General features: G+C 41.2%; 1 protein-coding gene across 4 annotated transcripts in view; it reads right to left on the bottom strand.

Annotated features, from left to right (window-relative positions):
* The window catches only part of slc17a9b (solute carrier family 17 member 9b), a 58,622-nt gene that overhangs the window by 8,051 nt on the left and 30,199 nt on the right, over positions 1–20,372 (bottom strand). For all 4 annotated transcript variants that reach the window (XM_078236566.1, XM_078236567.1, XM_078236565.1 and 1 more), the window contains 8 exons: positions 16,751–16,850; positions 15,250–15,380; positions 15,031–15,127; positions 10,184–10,280; positions 6,608–6,695; positions 5,136–5,170; positions 4,917–5,032; positions 1,090–1,145 (listed from right to left, as the gene is read on the bottom strand). In XM_078236566.1, the coding sequence (XP_078092692.1) occupies positions 1,090–1,145; positions 4,917–5,032; positions 5,136–5,170; positions 6,608–6,695; positions 10,184–10,280; positions 15,031–15,127; positions 15,250–15,380; positions 16,751–16,850 (720 nt within the window). The remainder of the gene's footprint in view (positions 1–1,089; positions 1,146–4,916; positions 5,033–5,135; positions 5,171–6,607; positions 6,696–10,183; positions 10,281–15,030; positions 15,128–15,249; positions 15,381–16,750; positions 16,851–20,372) is intronic.

Genomic DNA, 20,372 nt, shown 5'->3' with positions numbered 1-20,372 from the left:
TCCAATGTGTCAGTACTCGCTCTCTGAGGGAGAAATTCAAATGGGTCTGTTCTCCCAGAAATTCATACGATGCTATTCTGCTGCTTTTTCTCCATAGCCCTGCACATTTTCTCTTTTCAGACACTGCAAAAGCTATGGGCCCTGACAATATATCAGCAATAGTAGTGAAGACTTTTGCCTAGGGACTAACTGCAGCTCCAGCCAATCTGTTCCTGTACAGCAACAATACTGGCATCTAGGGCAATCTGGAAAATTGCCCAGTTATGTCCTTCATACAAGGAGCAGGACAAATCCAACCTTCGTGAGCTGCTGCAGTGCACCATGTCAATGGTACACACTGCTGCCACTGTGCATCAGTAGTGGAGGGAGTGAATGTTTAACACAGTGGATTGGGTGTCAATCAAGCAGGCTGCTTTACCTGGATGGTGTTGAGTTTCTTCAGTTATGCTGGAGCTACACTCATCCAGGCAAGTGGAGAGTATTCCATCACACTCCTGATTTGAGCCTTGTTGATGGTGGAAAGGTTTTGGCAAGTCAGGAGGTGAGTTATTCACCACAGTACTCCCAGCTTCTGACCCGCTCATGTAGCCACAGTATTTATATGGCTGGTCCACTTCAGTTTCTGGTCAGTGGTAACCCTGGTATACTGGGGATTCAGTAATGGTCATACCATTGAATGTCAAGGGGAGATGGTTAGATTCCCTCTTGTAAGAGATGGTCATTGCCGGACACTTGTGTGGCGCGAATGTTACTTGCCACTTATCAGCCCAAGGGCAAATGGTGTCCAGGTCTTGCTACAGATGAACACAGACAACTCTAGTATCTGAGGAGTTCCAAATGGTTCTGAACTTTGTGCAACCATCAACAAATGTCCCAACTTCTGAGTTACTGATTGAAGGAAAGTGAAGCGGCTGAAGTATATTAATTGAGAGTTTAGACAATTGGCTCTAACTATAGATGGCATCGCCAATGTTGAAGGATATACATAACTCCCTTTACTATTTACCACCTCTGATATAAATTTGTTAACATGGCAGAATGTATACGACTTTTACACCTAGACAAGACTCATTTATAACTGCTACTTACCAAATAGTGCGCCAGCACATGAGGGTGCTAAATCTTGAACATTAACGGATACCCCACTGGTAAAATAAAGGAGGAACAATTAAATTCTTCAACTTCAATTTTTGCACAATATATTGATCTGGTTTAAACTTGGGTCAAATAATACAGCTCGCAAGCCTTCAGCCAAAAGCTCTTAATTATGTTTTCAGAAACTCAATATTAAAGTTGGAACTCAACTTTATTTTAAATCATTTGTGAATACAAATTGCCACCATCTGTACAAAAATAATGAGCTAGCATTGGTATATATCTATCACATTTTCAGGCACTCTAAAACAACTAATGGATTATTTCAAGTACAACTGTTGTTGAAATGTGGCGGCCCATGGACACAGCAAGATCTCACAAAAAACAAATGAAATGTATTCAAGAGGCAGCTCGATATAGCACTTGAGGCGAATGGGGTCAAAGGTTATGGGGAGAAAGCAGGATTAGGCTATTGAGATGGACAATCAGCCAAGATCGTGATGAATGGCGGAGCAGGCTCGAAGGGCCGAATGGCCTCCTCCTGCTCCTATCTTTTATGTATCTATGAAATAAATGACCAGATAAACTGTTCTCACTGGTGTTGTCTGAGGAGAAATTAGTGTCATGGAATCATCCCTATCCATCTTAGGCAGACGTGACATGAGAGTGGCACAGTGGTTAGCACTGCTGCCTCACAGCGCCAGGGACCTGGGTTTGATTCCAGTCTTGGGTCACTGTCTGTGCAGAGTCTGCACGTTCTCCCTGCGTCTGTGTGGGTTTCCTCCGGGTGCTCCGGTTTCCTCCCACTGTTCAAAGATGTGCAGATTGGCCATGCTTAATTGCCCCTTAGAGGCTAAAATGTGCAGGTTCGGTGGACTGGCAGTGTGTGGGATTACAGGGTTAGAGAAGGGGACTTAGCCGAGGTGGGGTGCTCTTTCGGAGAGTCGGTGCAGACTTGATGGGCCGAATGGCCTCTCCTGCACTGCAGGGTTTCTGTTCTGTGATTCTTATGGGAAAGACTTGCGCTCACATAGCATTGTTCATGTCCTCCAGACATGTAAAGCACTTCACAGACAATGAACGATCGCTGAAATGTTATTTTTTAAGGAAATCACATTTTGCACAAAAACAGCAATGAAATAAATCACCAGATTATCTAATTTGATGGATTAGAATTAAACATTGGATAGGATACCAGTTTAGTACTTCCTTGCATGGTGCCAGGAGACCTTTTATGTCAAGTGAAAGGGCAGATGGAATCCTGGCATATCTGCTGAAAAACAGTACCTCCAACAATCTTGCAATCCCTCTAAATAGATTATTCATTCTAAATACATGCATCTTGAACCTGTTACATCTTCACTCAACTGAGCGGCTGCTTATTTCAGGGCATTTAAGAGTCAACCACATTGTTGTTGATCAAGAATCGCAGCAGGTGACCAGACCAGGTAAGGGTGGCAGACTTCCTTCCCTGAAGGCCATTAACTGGAACAATCGACAATGGTTTCATTGTCATCATTAGGCTTTTAATTCCATTTTTTAAAATTCAATTCTAATTCCACCATCTGCCATGGTGGTACTTAAACCCGGGTCCCCAGAACATTACTGTGGGTCTCTAGATCACTTGTCCAGTGACAATACCAGTACACCACCACTACCTTCCCCATGAGTGACTGTAACAATGGTAAAATTGGAGGGCTGATGCTGATTCTCTAAAGATAATTAATCACAGAGCAACCAACTGGTGTCAGGAAAATGGCGACAAAAAAAATCACTACATTCACAAAACTGTAGCTAATGCAACCTCCTGACTTCTCTGGTGCCAACCCACAATATATCATAAATGGCATGTGCTCCTATTACACTAATGATATTATCTCCACAATTTGTCAATCAGACATCTACCAGCAGTTCAGGAAAAATGTAAATTAAGTTGCTGTTCTTAATTTTTCGAAGAATGATACACGGTGTATAAACTTTCATACAAATTGTGTTGCTGTTCTTAATTTTTCGAAGAATGATACACGGTGTATAAACTTTCATACAAATTGTGTTGTACACTGTGAATTTACAGATTAATTGGGATGAACCTAGGATGGAGTAGAGATTTGTAAAACTTTTCTTCAATAATTTCCTAGTGACAAATAGCAATTTCATTCCCAGACTTTGCAAGAGTAATAAAACAGGGGAAAGCGAGTCAACATCTTGCTTTGTGTCAATCCCGGTTTTTATTTTCTTATGTTTATTTTGATGAGAACCAGATTCTGTGGTATATCAACACAGCATGTCTTCAGAATTGTGTCTATTTTAGAGCACAATAAATTTTTAGACTGCTATTTACATGCGGGTTCAAATTCAAAATGGAATTTTGAGAAGTATAAAGTATTCAATATTGTGGTACTAAATCTTAAAAGTGACCCTCCCACCCCTACCCCCAACACAATCTTAACCCCCAATACTCCACCCACCCCACCACACCCCTCATCACCCACCCACTTCCTTACTCTACCCACCCATCGCTTCCGACTCCCTTCCCTCACCCCACAACCCTCCCCATTCCTCATATTCACAGTTGCTGTCAGCTGAGTGTTTTTAGTTGAATATCGTTCTAACTTTCAGAAAGCTTTTTGGGTTTCTGGCAGGTTTTTTAAGAAACAATTTTTAAAATCTGACCACGAAGCTTCCTGCAGTCAGAAGCAGCAGTTGCAGTTCCTATCTCAGTGCAACTGACCTGAAAGACCGGCTTTAAAAAAAACAATTGGAACGCTCAAGCTGATGGTTCCAATTTTTCTTAAAAGCCAGTCTTTCAGAACTAATGCTCAGTCTGGCCGCTATTTACAACCCCCAGCTCCGCCCCCACCCAGCCCTTGGACCCTGAAGTTTGGCACTGTCGGCACCATCCCACCACCGTGCGCACCCCCCCCCCCCCCCCCCACCCTCCCCACCCTTCAGCTCCCAGTGTTTGGCAATGTCAACTTTATGAAGGGTGGGTGCATCATGAGAGTTGCCCGGGAGAGCACTGGAATAATCAAGTCTGGAGGAGACAAAAGAATGAAGAAGTGACCAATGGACTGAGGCAAAAATGCTGGTGGGTGATGTTAGCAGTGGAATGAAGAAATATTGGATAGTCAATCAGTGCCGAGCCAAAAAATCGTGTTACGATTACATAAAGGTCTGATTTAGCCAAATGAGCGGGAAGGTTATGAAGTTTGCACCAAGCAACAAAGGTAATGGCCAGAAATCCCCAACCTCTCCAAGACATGGATTCTCCAGTCCCGCTGCAGTGAATGGAGTTTTGGCCGAACGCTAAATTCTCTGTTCTCACTGGCAGCGGCGGTGAGGCAAATGAGATTGGAAAATCCCAGTCAATGTTCATTATTCATATACAGGAAAATAAAGATTTTCATACCCAAGTATTTTACATGCAATTAAATATCTTTTTGAAAAGCTGTGGTTGGGCAACGTGGCAGCCAGTTTGCATATAGCAGAGTTCCACAAAGAACACTGAGATAAATGACCAAATCATCTGTTTTAGCTGTTATCAAACAGGACATAGTGAAAAGTCTGCTTAATAATGCAATCAGATTTTTGATGTCCACTTGAGATGGAGCCTCAGTTTAGTGTCTTATCCGAAAGATAGCATCTCTGCCAGTGGGATACTGAGGGAGTACCCGCGGGTGGAGTTTGAACCTACAACCCACTTATTCAGAGGTGACAGCACAACTTCTGAGCCAAAGCTAACATGTTAAAATATTTTTGTATTATATATTATAGAACCTAACAATTGGCCTGCAAATTTAACACAAGCAATCTTAGCTTACCTGTGACTAAAGGTCTGGAGTCCTATACTAGCTGACATAAATATTAAGGCTTGGTAATAGCTGCCTGAGTAATTCAGTAATTCGATAAAGATACTCGATAATCCCATGGCAATCACCTGTTTTAAAACAAAACGCCAGAAACTGTTTTATTTCTATTCTCTTGCGTAGCTGAACTATTTTCAAAATGTTTAAATCAACATTTTTTATTAGTCATCATACCTGCATTAACTTGCGTACCTTGGCGGTGTCAAACCCTAGAAAATACAGGGCAAATATGGTAAATACAAAAAATACAGGGCAAAAAAGTAGTGCAAATATCATAAAATACAAAACGTTGCATTATTGGCAAATAATTGTATGCATTTTTCACCCATGAGTAATGTTTTGTCAAGTGTTTGCTTCGACTGAATTCAATACAATCTTAGCATGTTTTTTGACTTTCATATCAGTTTTCGAACATTGACAGGTATTTTTCCCCTTTTAGCTCAGTGACTTGTTAATAACTCAAAGCATTTATGACATCAAAATCTTACCACACTGGTTTGAACAAATTACAGATGAATCAAATTAAAGAATCCATAACAGATTTAAATACATCATAATTGATTATCTTTTCAAGCAAAATTGGAAATAGATCCAAGTTGCTTATCACAATAATAAAAATATATCTGTTCTTCAAACTTCAATTGTTTCGGAATAATTAAAAATGTTTACAGTTCATAACTACTCTTTTTGGAAAATGGAAAGGGAAACGTCAAAACCGTCACAGTAGAAATGTACTTGGTAATCCTTGTTGTGTGTCCAATGTCCCCCTTTGCCAAGTGGTTTGGATGGTTTAAGGAGTAGATAATTGCAAGTGGTTCTGTTACTGACCGCACCACTCCTGAACAAATGTTATCAGGTGATATCCATGGTACTGTGCATTGTCTGATGAGGTAATTAAGCTGTGTCTGAAAGGGCCAAATATGGATGGAGATCAGGGTGAAGAAGGGTTAAGGTCTGGGGCACATGAGTAGCAGTGCTCCCTGTTAGAAAAGCCAGTTGGTTCATAAAAGACATCATTAATTTTTTGAAAAGGGTGGATGCAGGAGCAGCATGCAGTCATAGGTTTATGTTTCTTTTTAAAGGTTATTTATTAGTATCACAAGTAGTATCACATTAATACTGCAATGAAGTTACTGTCAAAATCCCCTAGTCGCCACACTCCGGCGCCTGTTTGGAAGGAGAATTTAGCATGGCTAATGCACCTAGCCAGCACGTCTTTCAGACTGTGGGAGGAAACCGGAGCACCTGGAGGAAACCCGCGCAGACACGGGGAGAACATGCAGACTCCGCATGGACAATGACCCAAGCTGGGAATCGAAACCGGGTCCCTGGCGCTGTGAGGCAGCAGTGCTAACCACTGTACCACCGTGCCGCCCCTATGCCAATGCTATACATAAATTAGCTATACATAATGAGAAAGTTATTGATTTGAATCCGTTCATATAAGTAGAGCTCAACTCAACTTATATTGATATATTAAGGTTAGCAGGGGGTGAGGGCGACAATAAATTCCACAATTCTGTTATTCCACGAAAACTCAACTTGCAGATATGGATCTTCTATTATTTTCAATGGAAGATTATTTTGCGATCCATTTCTTTTGACTGATTCATACAGTATCGAGTCAGGTTGAATTAGTATCTCACCAAGGTTGATCAGATGATCAGCCAGAGTGCCACCAAATAATGCGAATGGGACTGCAACAGCCCAGGGAACTGCATTGAAAACCCAACCCTGAAAGATAAAGGTAGAACACAGTCAGTTCTCGATCAGAGTGTGCGTCATCGAATTCAACTCAGAAATCACTTATTCAATCTCAGCATCTGATTGTCCATGACTATCTATAATTATAATCAACAACTCCCATATTGTCAACTGCTCACCTGTTTATACTAATGCATTCTCTTTTCCAATCACAAAGGAAGCGCAAGAGAGATTATATAAAGTTAATGCACATTTCAGAATCAAAGAGCAACCCCGACAGATATGATAACAATATTCTCAATGTAGATTCTGGCAAATAGACACCAAACTCCACTGCACCAAGGTGAATAAATCTCCGATTTTGAGCAGTTGATAAAATGCATGGCCTGATGGTAGAGTATGCAGCAAATTAGGTGTGCACTGCAATTAATGTTCACAAAATCATGCAATTTCTGTACTTAAGGCTCCATGTTGGCTGTGTCAAATAGGAAAGTTAGAGTCTGGTGCCAGGAAGAGATTATGAACTGTACAAATGCATTTTAAAATTTCAGCTCCATTGTTGCATTTGCACAAAGCTCATAAGGTTTGAGTACTCTGCTGTCATTTTCCAAAATTATATACCATCAAGTAATAATTTATCAGGGACTATGCCAAGCGAATGCAGCTTCTTGGAATCTGACAATCAAAATGAAGCAAAAATGTATTATTCTCCAAGAAATCGCACCAACCTGAGTAGGTAAACAACTTCAAATGCTGCAGACTACGCCTAGCAAGAGGAAAATCAGTGAAAATCAGACAAAACCTAAACAAAAATCTAAACAAAGGAAACTACGAAGCAATGAAGCTTGGCTTGGCTAAGATAGATTGGGGAACTTCATTGAAAGGCATGAAGTTTATTTATCAGTGTCACAAGTAGGCTTACATTAATGCTGCAATGAAGTTACTGTGAGAATCCCCTAGTCGTCACACTCTGGCACCTGTTCGGGTACACTGAGGGAGAATTTAGCATGGCCAATGCACCTAACCAGCACATCTTTCGAACAGTGGGAGGAAACCAGAGCACCCGGAGGAAACCCACGCAGACACAGGGAGAAACGTGCAAACTCAGCACAGTCACCCAAGGTTGGAATTGAACCCGGGTCCCTGGCGCTGTGAGGCAGCAGTGCTAACCACTGTGCCACCATGCCACCCCCGGTGGATAGATAATGGTTAATATTTAAGAAATGAATGTATGCATGACAATACTTGTACATTCCTTTCTGGCGTTAAAAACACAAGAAAAGTCGCCCAAGCATGGCTAACAAAGGAATTAAGGTTAGTATTAGATCCAAAGAGGAGGCATATAAAGTTGCGAGAAAAAGCAGCAAACCTGAGGATTGGGAGCAGTTCAGAATTCAGCAAAGGAGGACATGAGACTGATTAAGAGCAGAAAAATTGAGAGTTTGCAAGTAACATAAAAGCAGACTGTATAAGTATATAAAAAGAAAAAGATTACTGAAAACAAATGTAGGTCCCTCACAGTCCAAAATGGGAGAAGTTATAATTGAGAACAAGGAAATGGCAGAACAATTAAATACCTGTTTTGGTTCTGTCTCCACAGAGGAAGACACAAACAACTTCCCAAAAATGCTAAAGAACCAAGGGCCCAAGGAGAAGGAGGAATTGAAGAGAATTAATATCACTAAAAAATATCATGCTGGAGAAATTAATGGGACTGAAAACTAATAAATCCTCAGGGTCTGATAATCTTCATCCCAGGGTACTAAAGGAGGTGGCCATGGGAAGAGTGGAAATGTTGTTAGTCATCTTCCAAAATTCTGTAGATTCTGGAACAGTCCTGGCAGCTTGGAGAGTGGTGTAACCCCACTATTTAAAAAGGAGGGAGGGAGAAAACATGAAATTACAGACTGGTTGGCCTAACATCAATAATAGGAATAATGCTGGAGTCCATTCTAAAGGATGTGATGACAGGAGATTTAGAAATTATCAATGGGATTAGACAAAGTCAGCATGGATTTATGGAAATCATATTTGACAAACCTATTGGAGCTTTTTGAGGATGGAACTAGCAGAATAGATAAGGGTGAACCGGTGGATGTGGTGTACTTGATTTTTCAGCAAGTTTTTGATAAAGTCCCACATCAGCGGTTAGTGTGCAAAATTAAAGCACGTGGGATTGGGCATAATATGTTCACGTGGATTGAGAATTGATTAGCAGATAGGAAACAGAGAATAGGAACAAACAGGTCTTTTTTGAAGTGGCAGGCAGTGAGTAATGGGGTCCCTCACAATATACATCAATTACTTGGATGAGGGAACCTAATTAAATATTTCCATGTTTGTCGACAACATGAAACTAGGTGGGAATGTGAATGTTGAGGAGGATGTTAAGAGGCTTCAAAGTGATTTAGACAAATGGAGTGAGCGGGCAATTATAAGGCTGATGCAATATAACTGGATAAATGTGAAGTCATCCACTTCCGATAGAGAAACACAAAATGGCAGAGTATTATGTAAGTGGTGATGAATTAGGAAATGCTGACATACAAAGGGGCCTGGGTGTCCTTGTCCACTAGCCACTGAAAAAGAAGCATGCAGGTACAGTAAGGCAGAAGGCAAGTGGTATGTTGGCTGTCATTGCAAGAGGATTTGAGTACAGAAACAGGGATGTCTTACTGCAGCTGTACAGGGTCTTGATGAGATCACAGCTGGAATGTTGTGTGCAGTTTTGGTCTCTTTATCTCAGAAAGGATATACTTGCTGGAGATGGAGTGCAGTGAAGGTACACCAGACTAATCCTTGGGATGGCATGTGATCAAGGATCCAATTTTATGTTAAAGTTATTCAGGGAAATTGCGGATAGCTTAGAAGTAAAGCAATTTAAATCGATTGTGTATCTTCCAGGATCGCAGGGAGCATCAGAGCATCAAAGTTTAAAGACCACGTTGAGGGACCTGTTTCTGTACTCAAATCCTCTTGCAATGACAGCCAACAAATTGAATTTTTTTATTCATTCGTGGGACATGGGCGTCGCTGGCTCGCCAGCATTTATTGTCCATCTCTAGTTGCCCGCGGGCAGTTGAGAGTCAACCACATTGTTATGGCTCTGGGGTCACAAGTAGGCCAGACCAGGTAAGGACGGCAGGTTTCCTTCCCTGAAGGACATTAGTGAGCTGGATAGGTTTTTCCGACAATCACCAACGATTTCAGTAGATTCTTAATTCCAGGTTTATTTTATTGAATTCAAATTCCACCATCTGCTGTGGCGGGATTTGAACTCGGGTTCCCAGAAAATTAGCTGAGTTTCTGGATTAATAGTCTAACGATAATACCACTAGGCCATCCCTGCGTACCGCTTGGAGACATATTCTTGAAGATCTTGTTTTAGTGAGAAATACTATCTTGCCACATATAAAACACAATGTTATGAAGGGTTTTTTGGCAAAATATAGTTCATTTAATTCATTATTATATCTTATAAAGAACTAGATATTATTCACAGGCTCGAGACAACACACCTTGGATTCAGGAAACGAATCATGGAAGAAGGTTGGCATCCATGACAAAAGGCAGAAAAAAGTACCGCTGATGCAAACATGAGCTACAATGACAGCCCTGTTAAAAAAGCAAACATTATTACAAGAATTTCATACAATTAATAATACAACATAAATGTAGTTGTGATGGAAAATGACCAAAAGTGTGAGGGGAACTGACACTGAGAAAGGCAGATGTCATTCAAAAAAATTCTTTTACACAGGCAGGATTTTCCCATCCCCTGGCAGTGAATGGAGATTTGACTTGTCGCCAAAATCTCTGTCTTCGCTGCAGCGGGAGCGTGGCGTGAATGGACAGTAAGATCACACCCCAAATGTTGGAGACTTTAGTTTAAATTTAACAGAACTTGCTTTAACTGGAATTGGAGGAGGTGTGAGGTGGATGGAGACAAGAAAATACATGATCCAGATGCTTCAGTATTGGAGTCTGGATGTAATCAGACTGCTTAATATGGGCTGTAAGCAGAGAATCAGAATACAGGAATAATATGAACAAGCCTCAATTGAGACCATTGATTGGGGGAAAAAAAGCATCCTCCCCACATATAGTGGATATGTGGAAGAGGGTGCCAGCACAAAAGATGATGCTCAGTTGATTAACTTCCTTTGGATTGGAAAAGAGGATTCACTGGTTGTGGCATCAAAAGTAAACTTTAATCCTGGGGATTTAACATACTAAAAAAAGAGAGTCAAAAGTAGTGAAAAGGTCTGGGTCAAAAGTAAACTTTAATCCTGGGGATTTAACATACTAAAAAAGAGAGTCAAAAGTAGTGAAAAGGTCTGGTCAATAACAGGATGTGACGGGAAGACAATAATTCTCCAATATCATAGTCAATTTACTTGGGTACATTCACCTTGGTCAATCAGTACTGATTATAAACTTGCAGATTTGCAATTAGTAGAAGGTGAAGAGGCCCCTGCACCTCACGTACTTGTCCGTTTGATTGTTATGAGGAACAAAATATGGTAGATAAGGGGGCGGATGATGATAGATAAAGTGATAACTCTACATTGGGCTATTTTACCCAAGGGACAACTGCCGATAATATAGGATAACTTACATACCAGAAGGGTTCATTGAATGGAGGAAAACAACCATTGTAAGGAGAGCAGGGAATATTCAAGATGGTGGACAAGAGATAAAGGGTGAGATTTTCTGGCCGCACCCACCCCAAAACCAGAAACTCCCATCCGTTGACTTCGGGCCTTTGCATATTCCCATCCCCACCCACTACAATTCCCATGGCAGGCTGGACGGGAAAATTGCACCCATGAGGTTCGTCCTTTTTAGTGATTCTTCCCATGCCAATTTTCTAGTTGTGTATTTGAGTCAGATTGGGTTTATCAAATTCTTGGTGAGAAGAAATGGAAAGTGTTGTCACTTGGTCTGGGGAGCCAAGAAAATAAAAAGGGTAGTTAAAAGTACCCTAGCTGCGGAAACACTGCTGCTGAAAGAGGAAATAGATATGGGATTGTATTTGTCTAACATTCTGAAAGAAATACTATGCAAGGGACATTGAGAAAATTTTGCCCATAGAATGCTTTGCAGATAATCATCCTCTTTCGTATAGAGTTCATTCAATAAAGAGTGTCACTGAGAAAATGTTGAGGATTGACCTTGCTGGTATAAAGGAAATGTTAGAAAGAAAAGAGAATTCTAAAATAAAATGGGTCAATGCAAGTCACCAATTATTAAATTATGCTCCAAAGAGTAATGCTTGCTCCAACAAATTATTGGATGTCCTGGAAGAGAAACATCTTGTGTTATGATGAGTTTGGAAAATCAATCTTTTTCTTGGATTGTTTTGGGCATTAAATATGTTGGGTTTTTTTTAAAAAGGAGAATCTGTTCATGGTTAGTTGATTATGTTGTTAAGGATATGCAGATGATGACATTGGTTGGTTAAGGAATGGACTCATATAAAGAGAGTCAGAGAGCACATGGTGTCCATTGGCACACTTCAGGCCTTCCATGACCCATGGACGCCGTGGGGGTTGCATCATCACCCCCTAGGAATTATATTTTGGGTTAGTTAGTTAAGTTTGCTTTCAGATGTTGTTTTAGTTACAATGCCCCACCAGGGGCTGTCACCTCCTCTCATTTTTGTTTATATTTATTGATTATTTGTTTAATGAAAAAGGGTATAACCAGAGAGTCATCTGGAACACTGGGGTAGTAGTCAGGAGGCAGAAATTTATAATGCTGCATCTTATGAGTAAACCTACTAACAAGGAAAATATCTGTGTCTTGTTTCAAATGTCACCATCTGGTTTGGATGCGTTTAACAGACCAAACTGAAATCGGGTATGTATTCCTCCTTCGCTGACACCTTTTATCTTTGACCAATTTTTAAAAAAAATATATACTTTTCCAATTCAATCAAATCAAGTCCAATTCAGAGTCTCAACAAGTTGAGACATTTCCGATCCAAGCTGACAAGACAGGGTATGCAACTCGTGTCTTGGGCCTGATCTACATGATCCAAGCTGATTGGAGGAAGCGCAGGTCTTCCTCCTCCAAGGCTTGATCTCATTTGCAACTTAGCCAAAAGGCCGAGATGCCGCTTTTAAAAATTGCTTCACATGAAAATGAAGCTTAAATGCAACCCAATGACCTCGACCAAGTGCAGTATCCGCATAACTACACTTGATCTTAGCCAAAAGGCCCTTGACCAATATAGTTAGTCAATTTAAATGAAGTTAACATGTATTTGGATATTCTTACTGTGTGGAGAATCAACTATGTGTAAAACGAGGTCCTTTCATTGTTTTACTATCCAATGTTTTAAACACAATGTCCAATCAAAGTCCGACAGCTGTGCCATGCCCGGGCAACACTTGTAAATTCCGAATACCAATCACCCATTTGCAAAGCAATTCAAATTAATTGTTAGGCATCTGCAGTGGTTGCATTTGAATACAACTATCTAGAGTCTGGAAACTCCAATCCAAAACCAGCTCTGGAAAAGGGAAATCTTGTCTAGGTAACATAAGGCGGAATTTTCCAGTCCCGCCCACCATGGGAATCATAGCGGGCAGCGGCGGACAATGGAAAGGTCCGTTGACCTTGGATGGGATTTTCCGGTCTTGGGGTGAGTACGGCAGGAAAATCCCACCCTTAGTGTAGCGTGGATCAGCGATGTTCCAAATCTCACTTTTACAAAGAAAAATGTTTTCTGTGCAAAAAGCTACACCCATTTCTTTTCTTATAGACAAAAATAAAAATGAAACCCTGTTCAATATTTTAGGTGTCAAATTCAATCCTGAGTCATTGAAGATTATCTTTCACATCCATGATGTTTTGATAAGGTTTAAAGTTTATTTATTATTGTCACAAAGTAGGCTTACATTAACACTGCAATGAACTTACTGTCGCCACACTCCAGTGCCTGTCCGTGTACACTGAGGGAGAATTTAGCATGGCCAATGCACTGAACCTGCACGTCTTTTGGACTGTGGGAGGAAACCGGAACACCCGGAGGAAACACATGCAGACACGGGGCGAACATGCAGACTCCGCACAGACAGTAACCCAAACCGGGAATCGAACCCGGGTCCCTGGCACTGTGAGGCAGCAGTGTTAATCACTGTGCCAGCCTGGGCTGGATGTTATGCCTTTGCTCACTGATCTCTAGAAATATGAACAGTTGCAGCATTATTTCAGTGTCATGATAGCTCGAGTATGTGCCAAATTCTACAATAAAATATTTGTGTTTTTAAAAATTAATAGTGACAAATTGACAGATAATCAATACTTTAGCTTTATCAAAATCAACAAAATTTACATTTTTATATAGCATATTTTTAAGTTTAAAAAGATCCCAAAGCAAGCATTAAAAGGGGTCGTAGTAACATCTTGCAAAGGGACTGTTTTACCATTTGGACCTAATAGATTATCAACATTAACTGATCAGCCCTCATCACTCGCTCCTACCTTTCCGAATATATTTTCTTGTAGTTTTAAATTGTAAGAGAAAAAAGTAAAATCCTGTGGACTATGAATCAAAAGGATCCAAATCCCAATGGATTTGCATCAATATGGTTCCTATGCAAATTAGGAAGACCTAAATTGGAAGCATTAACAATACAAATTCCGAGCTTTCACTAAACACAACATGCCCCCAAAATGCAAAGTTAATCAGAATAATGTTATTTTCTTAAATACCAATTACGGAATGAATGAGATTGCTTTATATTTGTTCCACCACATGTCAAGTTAGGATTTTGATGCATGACAATTAGGTTATTAAAAATAATGCATTAATACTCACCTGCAGACAGTGCATCCCTTCACATTCTGAGCACTTTGACTCAGGGTAGGTATCTCGTCACAGAGTGACGTGACCACAAATTTCTATACTTTCTGTATGCGTGCAATTTGCTGCCAAAACACCACAAAAGTCCCACAAGCCACTGAAAATACCAAGTTTCTAAGTCACAATAAATCATCTGCGGCAGCAAGTCATATTCTTAGGACATATTCTTAGTCCTAAGAATATGACTGGCTCAAAAGTCATGAGCTCAAGCCCCACTGCAAGCCTTGAGCACATAATCCAGACTGAAATTTCAAAGTGCAGTAGTGAGGGATTGCTTCACTGCCAGAAGTGCTGGCTTGCAGATGAGAAGCTTAATTTCGTCAAATGCTTCATCTGTCTTTTCACGACAAAATAAAAGGTCACAAGTACTATTTGATGAAGAGCAGGGGAGTTATCTCCCAGTGTCCTAGCAAGTATTTATCCTTCAGGTTGTTAAAGGAGCTATACAAAAAGTGTATTTAACCATCTAGAAAGAATGCTACAGTCACTTACCAGACAGGAGCACTTCTAAACAATTTTCTCCATACGACTTTATTGTCCTTTGAATTCACTAGACTGTTGCCCAAACTTTCCAAAGATATAATCTGGTCTATATGACATAAATTGTTATGAATGTCATAACCATGCGAACATAACTGCACAGAGGAATAGCAAATCTCACTGACAAAAAGAATAGACAGGAGTTCTAACCAAATAACAATGCATATTTACCTTCTCCTTTCAGGAAGTATTTCCACATACAATAGGCCCACAGAATGGAAGGGAGGCCAGAGAAATAGAACACGCTCTCCCAGCCGTACCAGTCCAATAACACTGAACCAACAGCCCCGATTATTAATGTTCTATAGAAACAAAAAGGATCACAATTCATTCCCACTCAATGGCAAGTGATCATCCACTATAAAAATTCAATATGCCCTTTGGCCCAGGACTGATCACACTACATCCCATGAAAGGAATCGTTAACTACCGTAATTTATGTTCAGTGATATCTTTAAAATAATTACTAAAATTGGTTGTTATATTCAGAAATAATTTCCAATAGAGGATCAGCAATTTCAATACAGTACCCACTTTGATACAGTTCACTGTAATATGATGTCATAGTCATAGCGGTTTACAGCATGGAAACAGGCCCTTCGGCCCAACTTATCCATGCCACCTTTTTTTTTTAAACCCCCAAGCTAGTCCCAATTGCCCGCATTTGGCCCATATGCCTCTAAACCCATCTTATTCATGTAACTGTCTAAATGCTTTTTAAAGGACAAAATTGTACCCGCGTCTACTACCACCTCTGGCAGCTTGTTCCAGACACTCACCACCCTCTGTGTGAAACAATTGCCCCTCTGGACACTTCTGTACCTCTCCCCTCTCACCTTAAACTTATGTTTTAGACTCTAGTTTTAGACTCCCCTACCTTTGGGAAAAGATATTGACTATCTAGCTGAACTATGCCCCCTTTTTCAAAGTCCCTTTTCTCAAAGGGGACTTTGGAAAAAAAACTACAATCTCCATTTATAAAATGCTTTTAACCTAATAAAACATTATCATCAGACTTCTCTTGACACCAAACTTGCTGAAACAAGGAAGTTTAAACCACATCTTAATAAAGAGAAATTTAGTGTGGGTATTTCCAGGGCTTAGGGACTTGGTGGCTGAAGACATAGCTACCCAATGGTGAAGTGGTTAAAATCAGGGGTGTTCCAGAACTGGAAAAGCACAGATTACCTTATGAAGTTGTAGAGCCAGAGGAGATTATAGAGATTGGGAGGGCAAGGTAAAGGGAAGGACAAAGCAAATAAGAGATCTTATTTCAAAAAAAATAAAGATTTCTTAAAGAAAACAAGGTGCTGTTCATTTGGGAACCAATGTAGGTCAGGGAGCACAGAGACAATGAGAGTTAAGAAATGGGTAGCAGAATTTTGAATGACATCAAGATTCCAGATGGTAGAATGTGGGAGACTGTTCAGGAGGATTTTGGAATAGTCCAAGTCTGGAGATAACAGAGGCATGGATGAATGTTTCTGTGGCAGATGAGTTGAGGCAGGTGTGGACTCAAAGGTGGAGATATTCGGTCTTGGTGAAGGTGTGGATGTGGGGTCAACAGTAACACCAAGCTTGTGAAGTCTGGTTCAGCGTCAGACACAGAGAGAAGTTCTACCGCAACCTAGGAACTTGCCTTCTTGCAAATAACCCGAAAGCTATGACTTACCCAACCTGGGAGCCCGAGCACACAGCACTGGAGGTAAACGCACGATCACTTTCCCGCACTTTATTGGACAATAGGCTTGTCAAGGATGGAAAAAAAACACCTAAATTTCCCCAAAAAAACACATAACATTAGCCCTTGCAATTATTATTTAGTTCAATGACAATTATCATTTTAAATTGAAAAACTGAAAAGATGCTCTCAGAATTGAATTATGTAGAACATTTTTACAGTTCTTAAACTCTCAATGTCATGGTGAGGTACACCACACACACACAAAGACTCTGCTCCTGTCTACAAGGTTTCCATGCTGGGAACAAATGTGTGAGGATAGAACAATTACACTCTAGGTCAATTTGTGACCTAACATTCCCTTCCAGCGAGAAGTATTCATTGTGTTGTTTGGCCCTACGCCATGACCTGAGGTTTGCTACTTTTGCAACAAACTTATGTTTGTGCAGTTAACTGTACAGCAGCAGAACAAACACTGTACTCAAAGTCACTGCCAGCATTTCGACACAATCTAATTTTATGAGCTGGACTTGGGTGGAACAAAATCTAATGCATCTCAAAAAGACAAACAGTGATTTTGTTTTCAGAAAACAGTAAATAAATATGTACAATGGCATTTCTCCATTAGCTCAGAAGATGAATGCATCATGCAGTGTGTTGTTACAGATTAAAATTAGCCTTATACTCAGTATACTTCCTTCCATTGTAAGGTCAGAAGTGGGGATGTTCGCTGACGATTGCACAAATATTCAGCACAATTCACGACTCCTTGGATACTGAAGCAGTCCATATCCAAATGCAAATAGTATACAGGCTTGGGCTGGGCTGACATGTAACAGGTAACATTCGCACCACACAAATGCCAGGCAAAGCCATCACCAACAAGAGAGAATCCAACTATCTCTCCAGTAACATTCAATGGCATCAACATTACTGAATTCCCCATCGCCATCAACATCCTGGGGATCACGATTGACCAGAAACTGGACTGGACTATCCATATAAATACTGTGGTTACAAGAGTAGGTCAGAGGCTAAGAATCCTATGACAAGTAACTCACCTCCAGACAACCCAAAGCCTGTACAGCACCTCCAAGACACAAGTCAGGAGTGTGATGGAATACTCTCCTCTTCTCTGGAAGAGTGCAACTCCAACAACATTCTAAGTTCAACACTATCCAGTACAAAGCAGCCCACTTTATTGGCAAACTTTCCACAATCATTCACTCCCTCCACAACAGGTGCACAATGGCAGCAAGATGCACTGCAGGAACTCATCAAGGCTCCTTAGGCAGTACCTTCCAAACCCACTGCCATCTTTAAGGACAAGAGCAGCAGAGTTCCCCTCCAAGTCATTCGCCATCCTGACTTGGAAATATTTCACCGTTCCTTCACTGTCGCTGGGTCAAAATCCTAGAATTCCCTCCCTAACAGCACAAAAGGTGTACCTATGCCACTTGGTCTGCAGCAGTTGAAGGCAGCAGCTCGGCACCACCTTTCAAGGGCAATTAGAAATGGGCAATAAATCTTGGCCTAGCCAGTGACACCCATATCCCATAAATGATTGTTGTTTTAAAACTGAGGATCTGGATTTCAGGCCTATAGCTGAAAATTAATCTTGTAACAAACCAAGGCTCCTTCGACATGATTTGCACAGATTTTGAAACATGACATTGCACAGTGTTCTCTGCTCAGCATGCTGTCAGCTGCCCGCAAAGATTTCATCAGTTTCCCATTGAGGCAATAATCTGATGTGTCATCCAGTGTGACATCCTCTACTGGACATCTGTAAACAAGTTGAGGTTGTTAAAACTGAAGGATCCCACTGAGACACAGGGCTGAGGCAGACATGTCGGCAATTTCTCGCCTCGGCTGGCGTGTTGGTCTGCCAGGATGGTCCCACCTCACAAACAAACACGCACGCCTATATTCAGGGACATGGCGTCTGTGGATGATGGCTATCTGCCTGCAAATGACTGATAGCCAATTGAAGGCACACACCACCTGGATCTTTCCTTCCGATGTGGCCGGTGCCCATGGGTGGAATGGTGGCAGCCTTCTGGCAACAGGCTATGTTGGATGGCAGAGCCACAGCCTGCAAAGCAGCTCCAAGTGGATCTGCAGGGCTGTAAGGGCCATTGTCGTAGCTGCACGCCATCCTTTGGAGGGTTTCTCTGTCCACTATGATGATCTGGCAGCTGTGGCCACAAATATATTTTGTACTAGTCTTCAGAGAATGCTTCCAGCCCATGTGGTCTCCCACCTACAGAAGCAGCACCCACTTCTCCCAGTGTGGCTGCTGGCTATCCTCCCATCTGTAAACCCAACCCTCAATCTGATTAATGGTTCTCCTGGTGGTTTTCCCTTAATTGGCTGCCTCCTTGAAAGTCTCTTCTAAGGTCCCGCCAGGGCCACTTCTGTTTCTCAACCAGAGCTCAGCCCAGTCTTGGGAAGGGGACCTGGAACTAAAATTCAGCCTCTGGAGTCTAAACCAAGTAGTATAAGGCAGGAAACATCATGTGCAGAAAGCATAATAACAACTAAAAAATACAGATGAGATAAAAGAGGCACGAAAAGCAAAAAAAAAACAAATTTCATTTTATTAAAATTCTCCTACACTAATCATCTCCTGAGCGAATCAGACAGCGTACATGTAAAACTAGTTTAAGGCCACTAAGGAAGGTTAGCAGTAGTATGACTTATTCCGCAGTTTAGAAACACACCTTGCTCATGAACAGAGCATCCCTGAATTGATCTGCCATCTTTAGTGGGGAACTAATTGACAAATAACCCAAGTTTCTCAATTGCATTCAATTTGGTGCTGAATCTATTGGCAAGTTGGGCGGCACGGTGGCACAGTGGTCAGCACTGCTGCCTCACAGCGCCAGGGACCCGAGTTCAATTCTAGCCTCAGGTCACTGTCTGTGTGGAGCTTGCACATTCTCCCCGTGTCTGCGTGGGTTTCCTCCAGGTGCTCTGGTTTCCTCCCACTGTCCAAAGATATGCGGGTTAGGTTGATTGGCCATGCTAAATTACCCCTTAGGGTGTCAGGGGGTCTAGGTAGGGTGAATACATCGGGTTATGGGGATAGGGCCAGGGTGGGATTGTGGTCGGTGTAGACTCGATGGGCTGAATGGCCTCCTTCTGCACTGTAGGGATTCTATCATTCTATGATTCTAAGTAGTGCACCGTGATGAAGAGTGCAGTTTCTCTAGAACTATCTTCTGGATTTGCACGTGTAGATGGGAGAAGTCGCTGTGTGGTTTAGTCCATAACAGTGGTGAGCGCTGTTAGCCTCAATGTTAACCTCATTACAAAACCGCCCATTATATTAGTTTGTTTACTCAAAGTTATACAACAGGTCAAAATGTTAAACAAGTCACTAAAAGTAGTGATGCACATGTGAGGAACTAGGACATATTTCTTGAGGGATAAAATTAAAGAGTGAAGAAATCACGCTAAATGTATTTCGAAGCTTGGTTAGACTGTGCTTCTGAGTATTATGTATAATTTAAAGTAGTTTATTTATTAGTCATAAGTAAGGCTTACATTAACACTGCAATGAAGTTACTGTGAAATTCCCCGAGTCACCACAGTCTAGCACCTGTTCGGG

Source organism: Mustelus asterias, chromosome 20 (assembly GCF_964213995.1).
Source record: "Mustelus asterias chromosome 20, sMusAst1.hap1.1, whole genome shotgun sequence".
Classification (NCBI taxonomy): Eukaryota; Metazoa; Chordata; class Chondrichthyes; order Carcharhiniformes; family Triakidae; genus Mustelus; species Mustelus asterias.
This window is presented reverse-complemented; position numbering and strand designations above follow the sequence as displayed.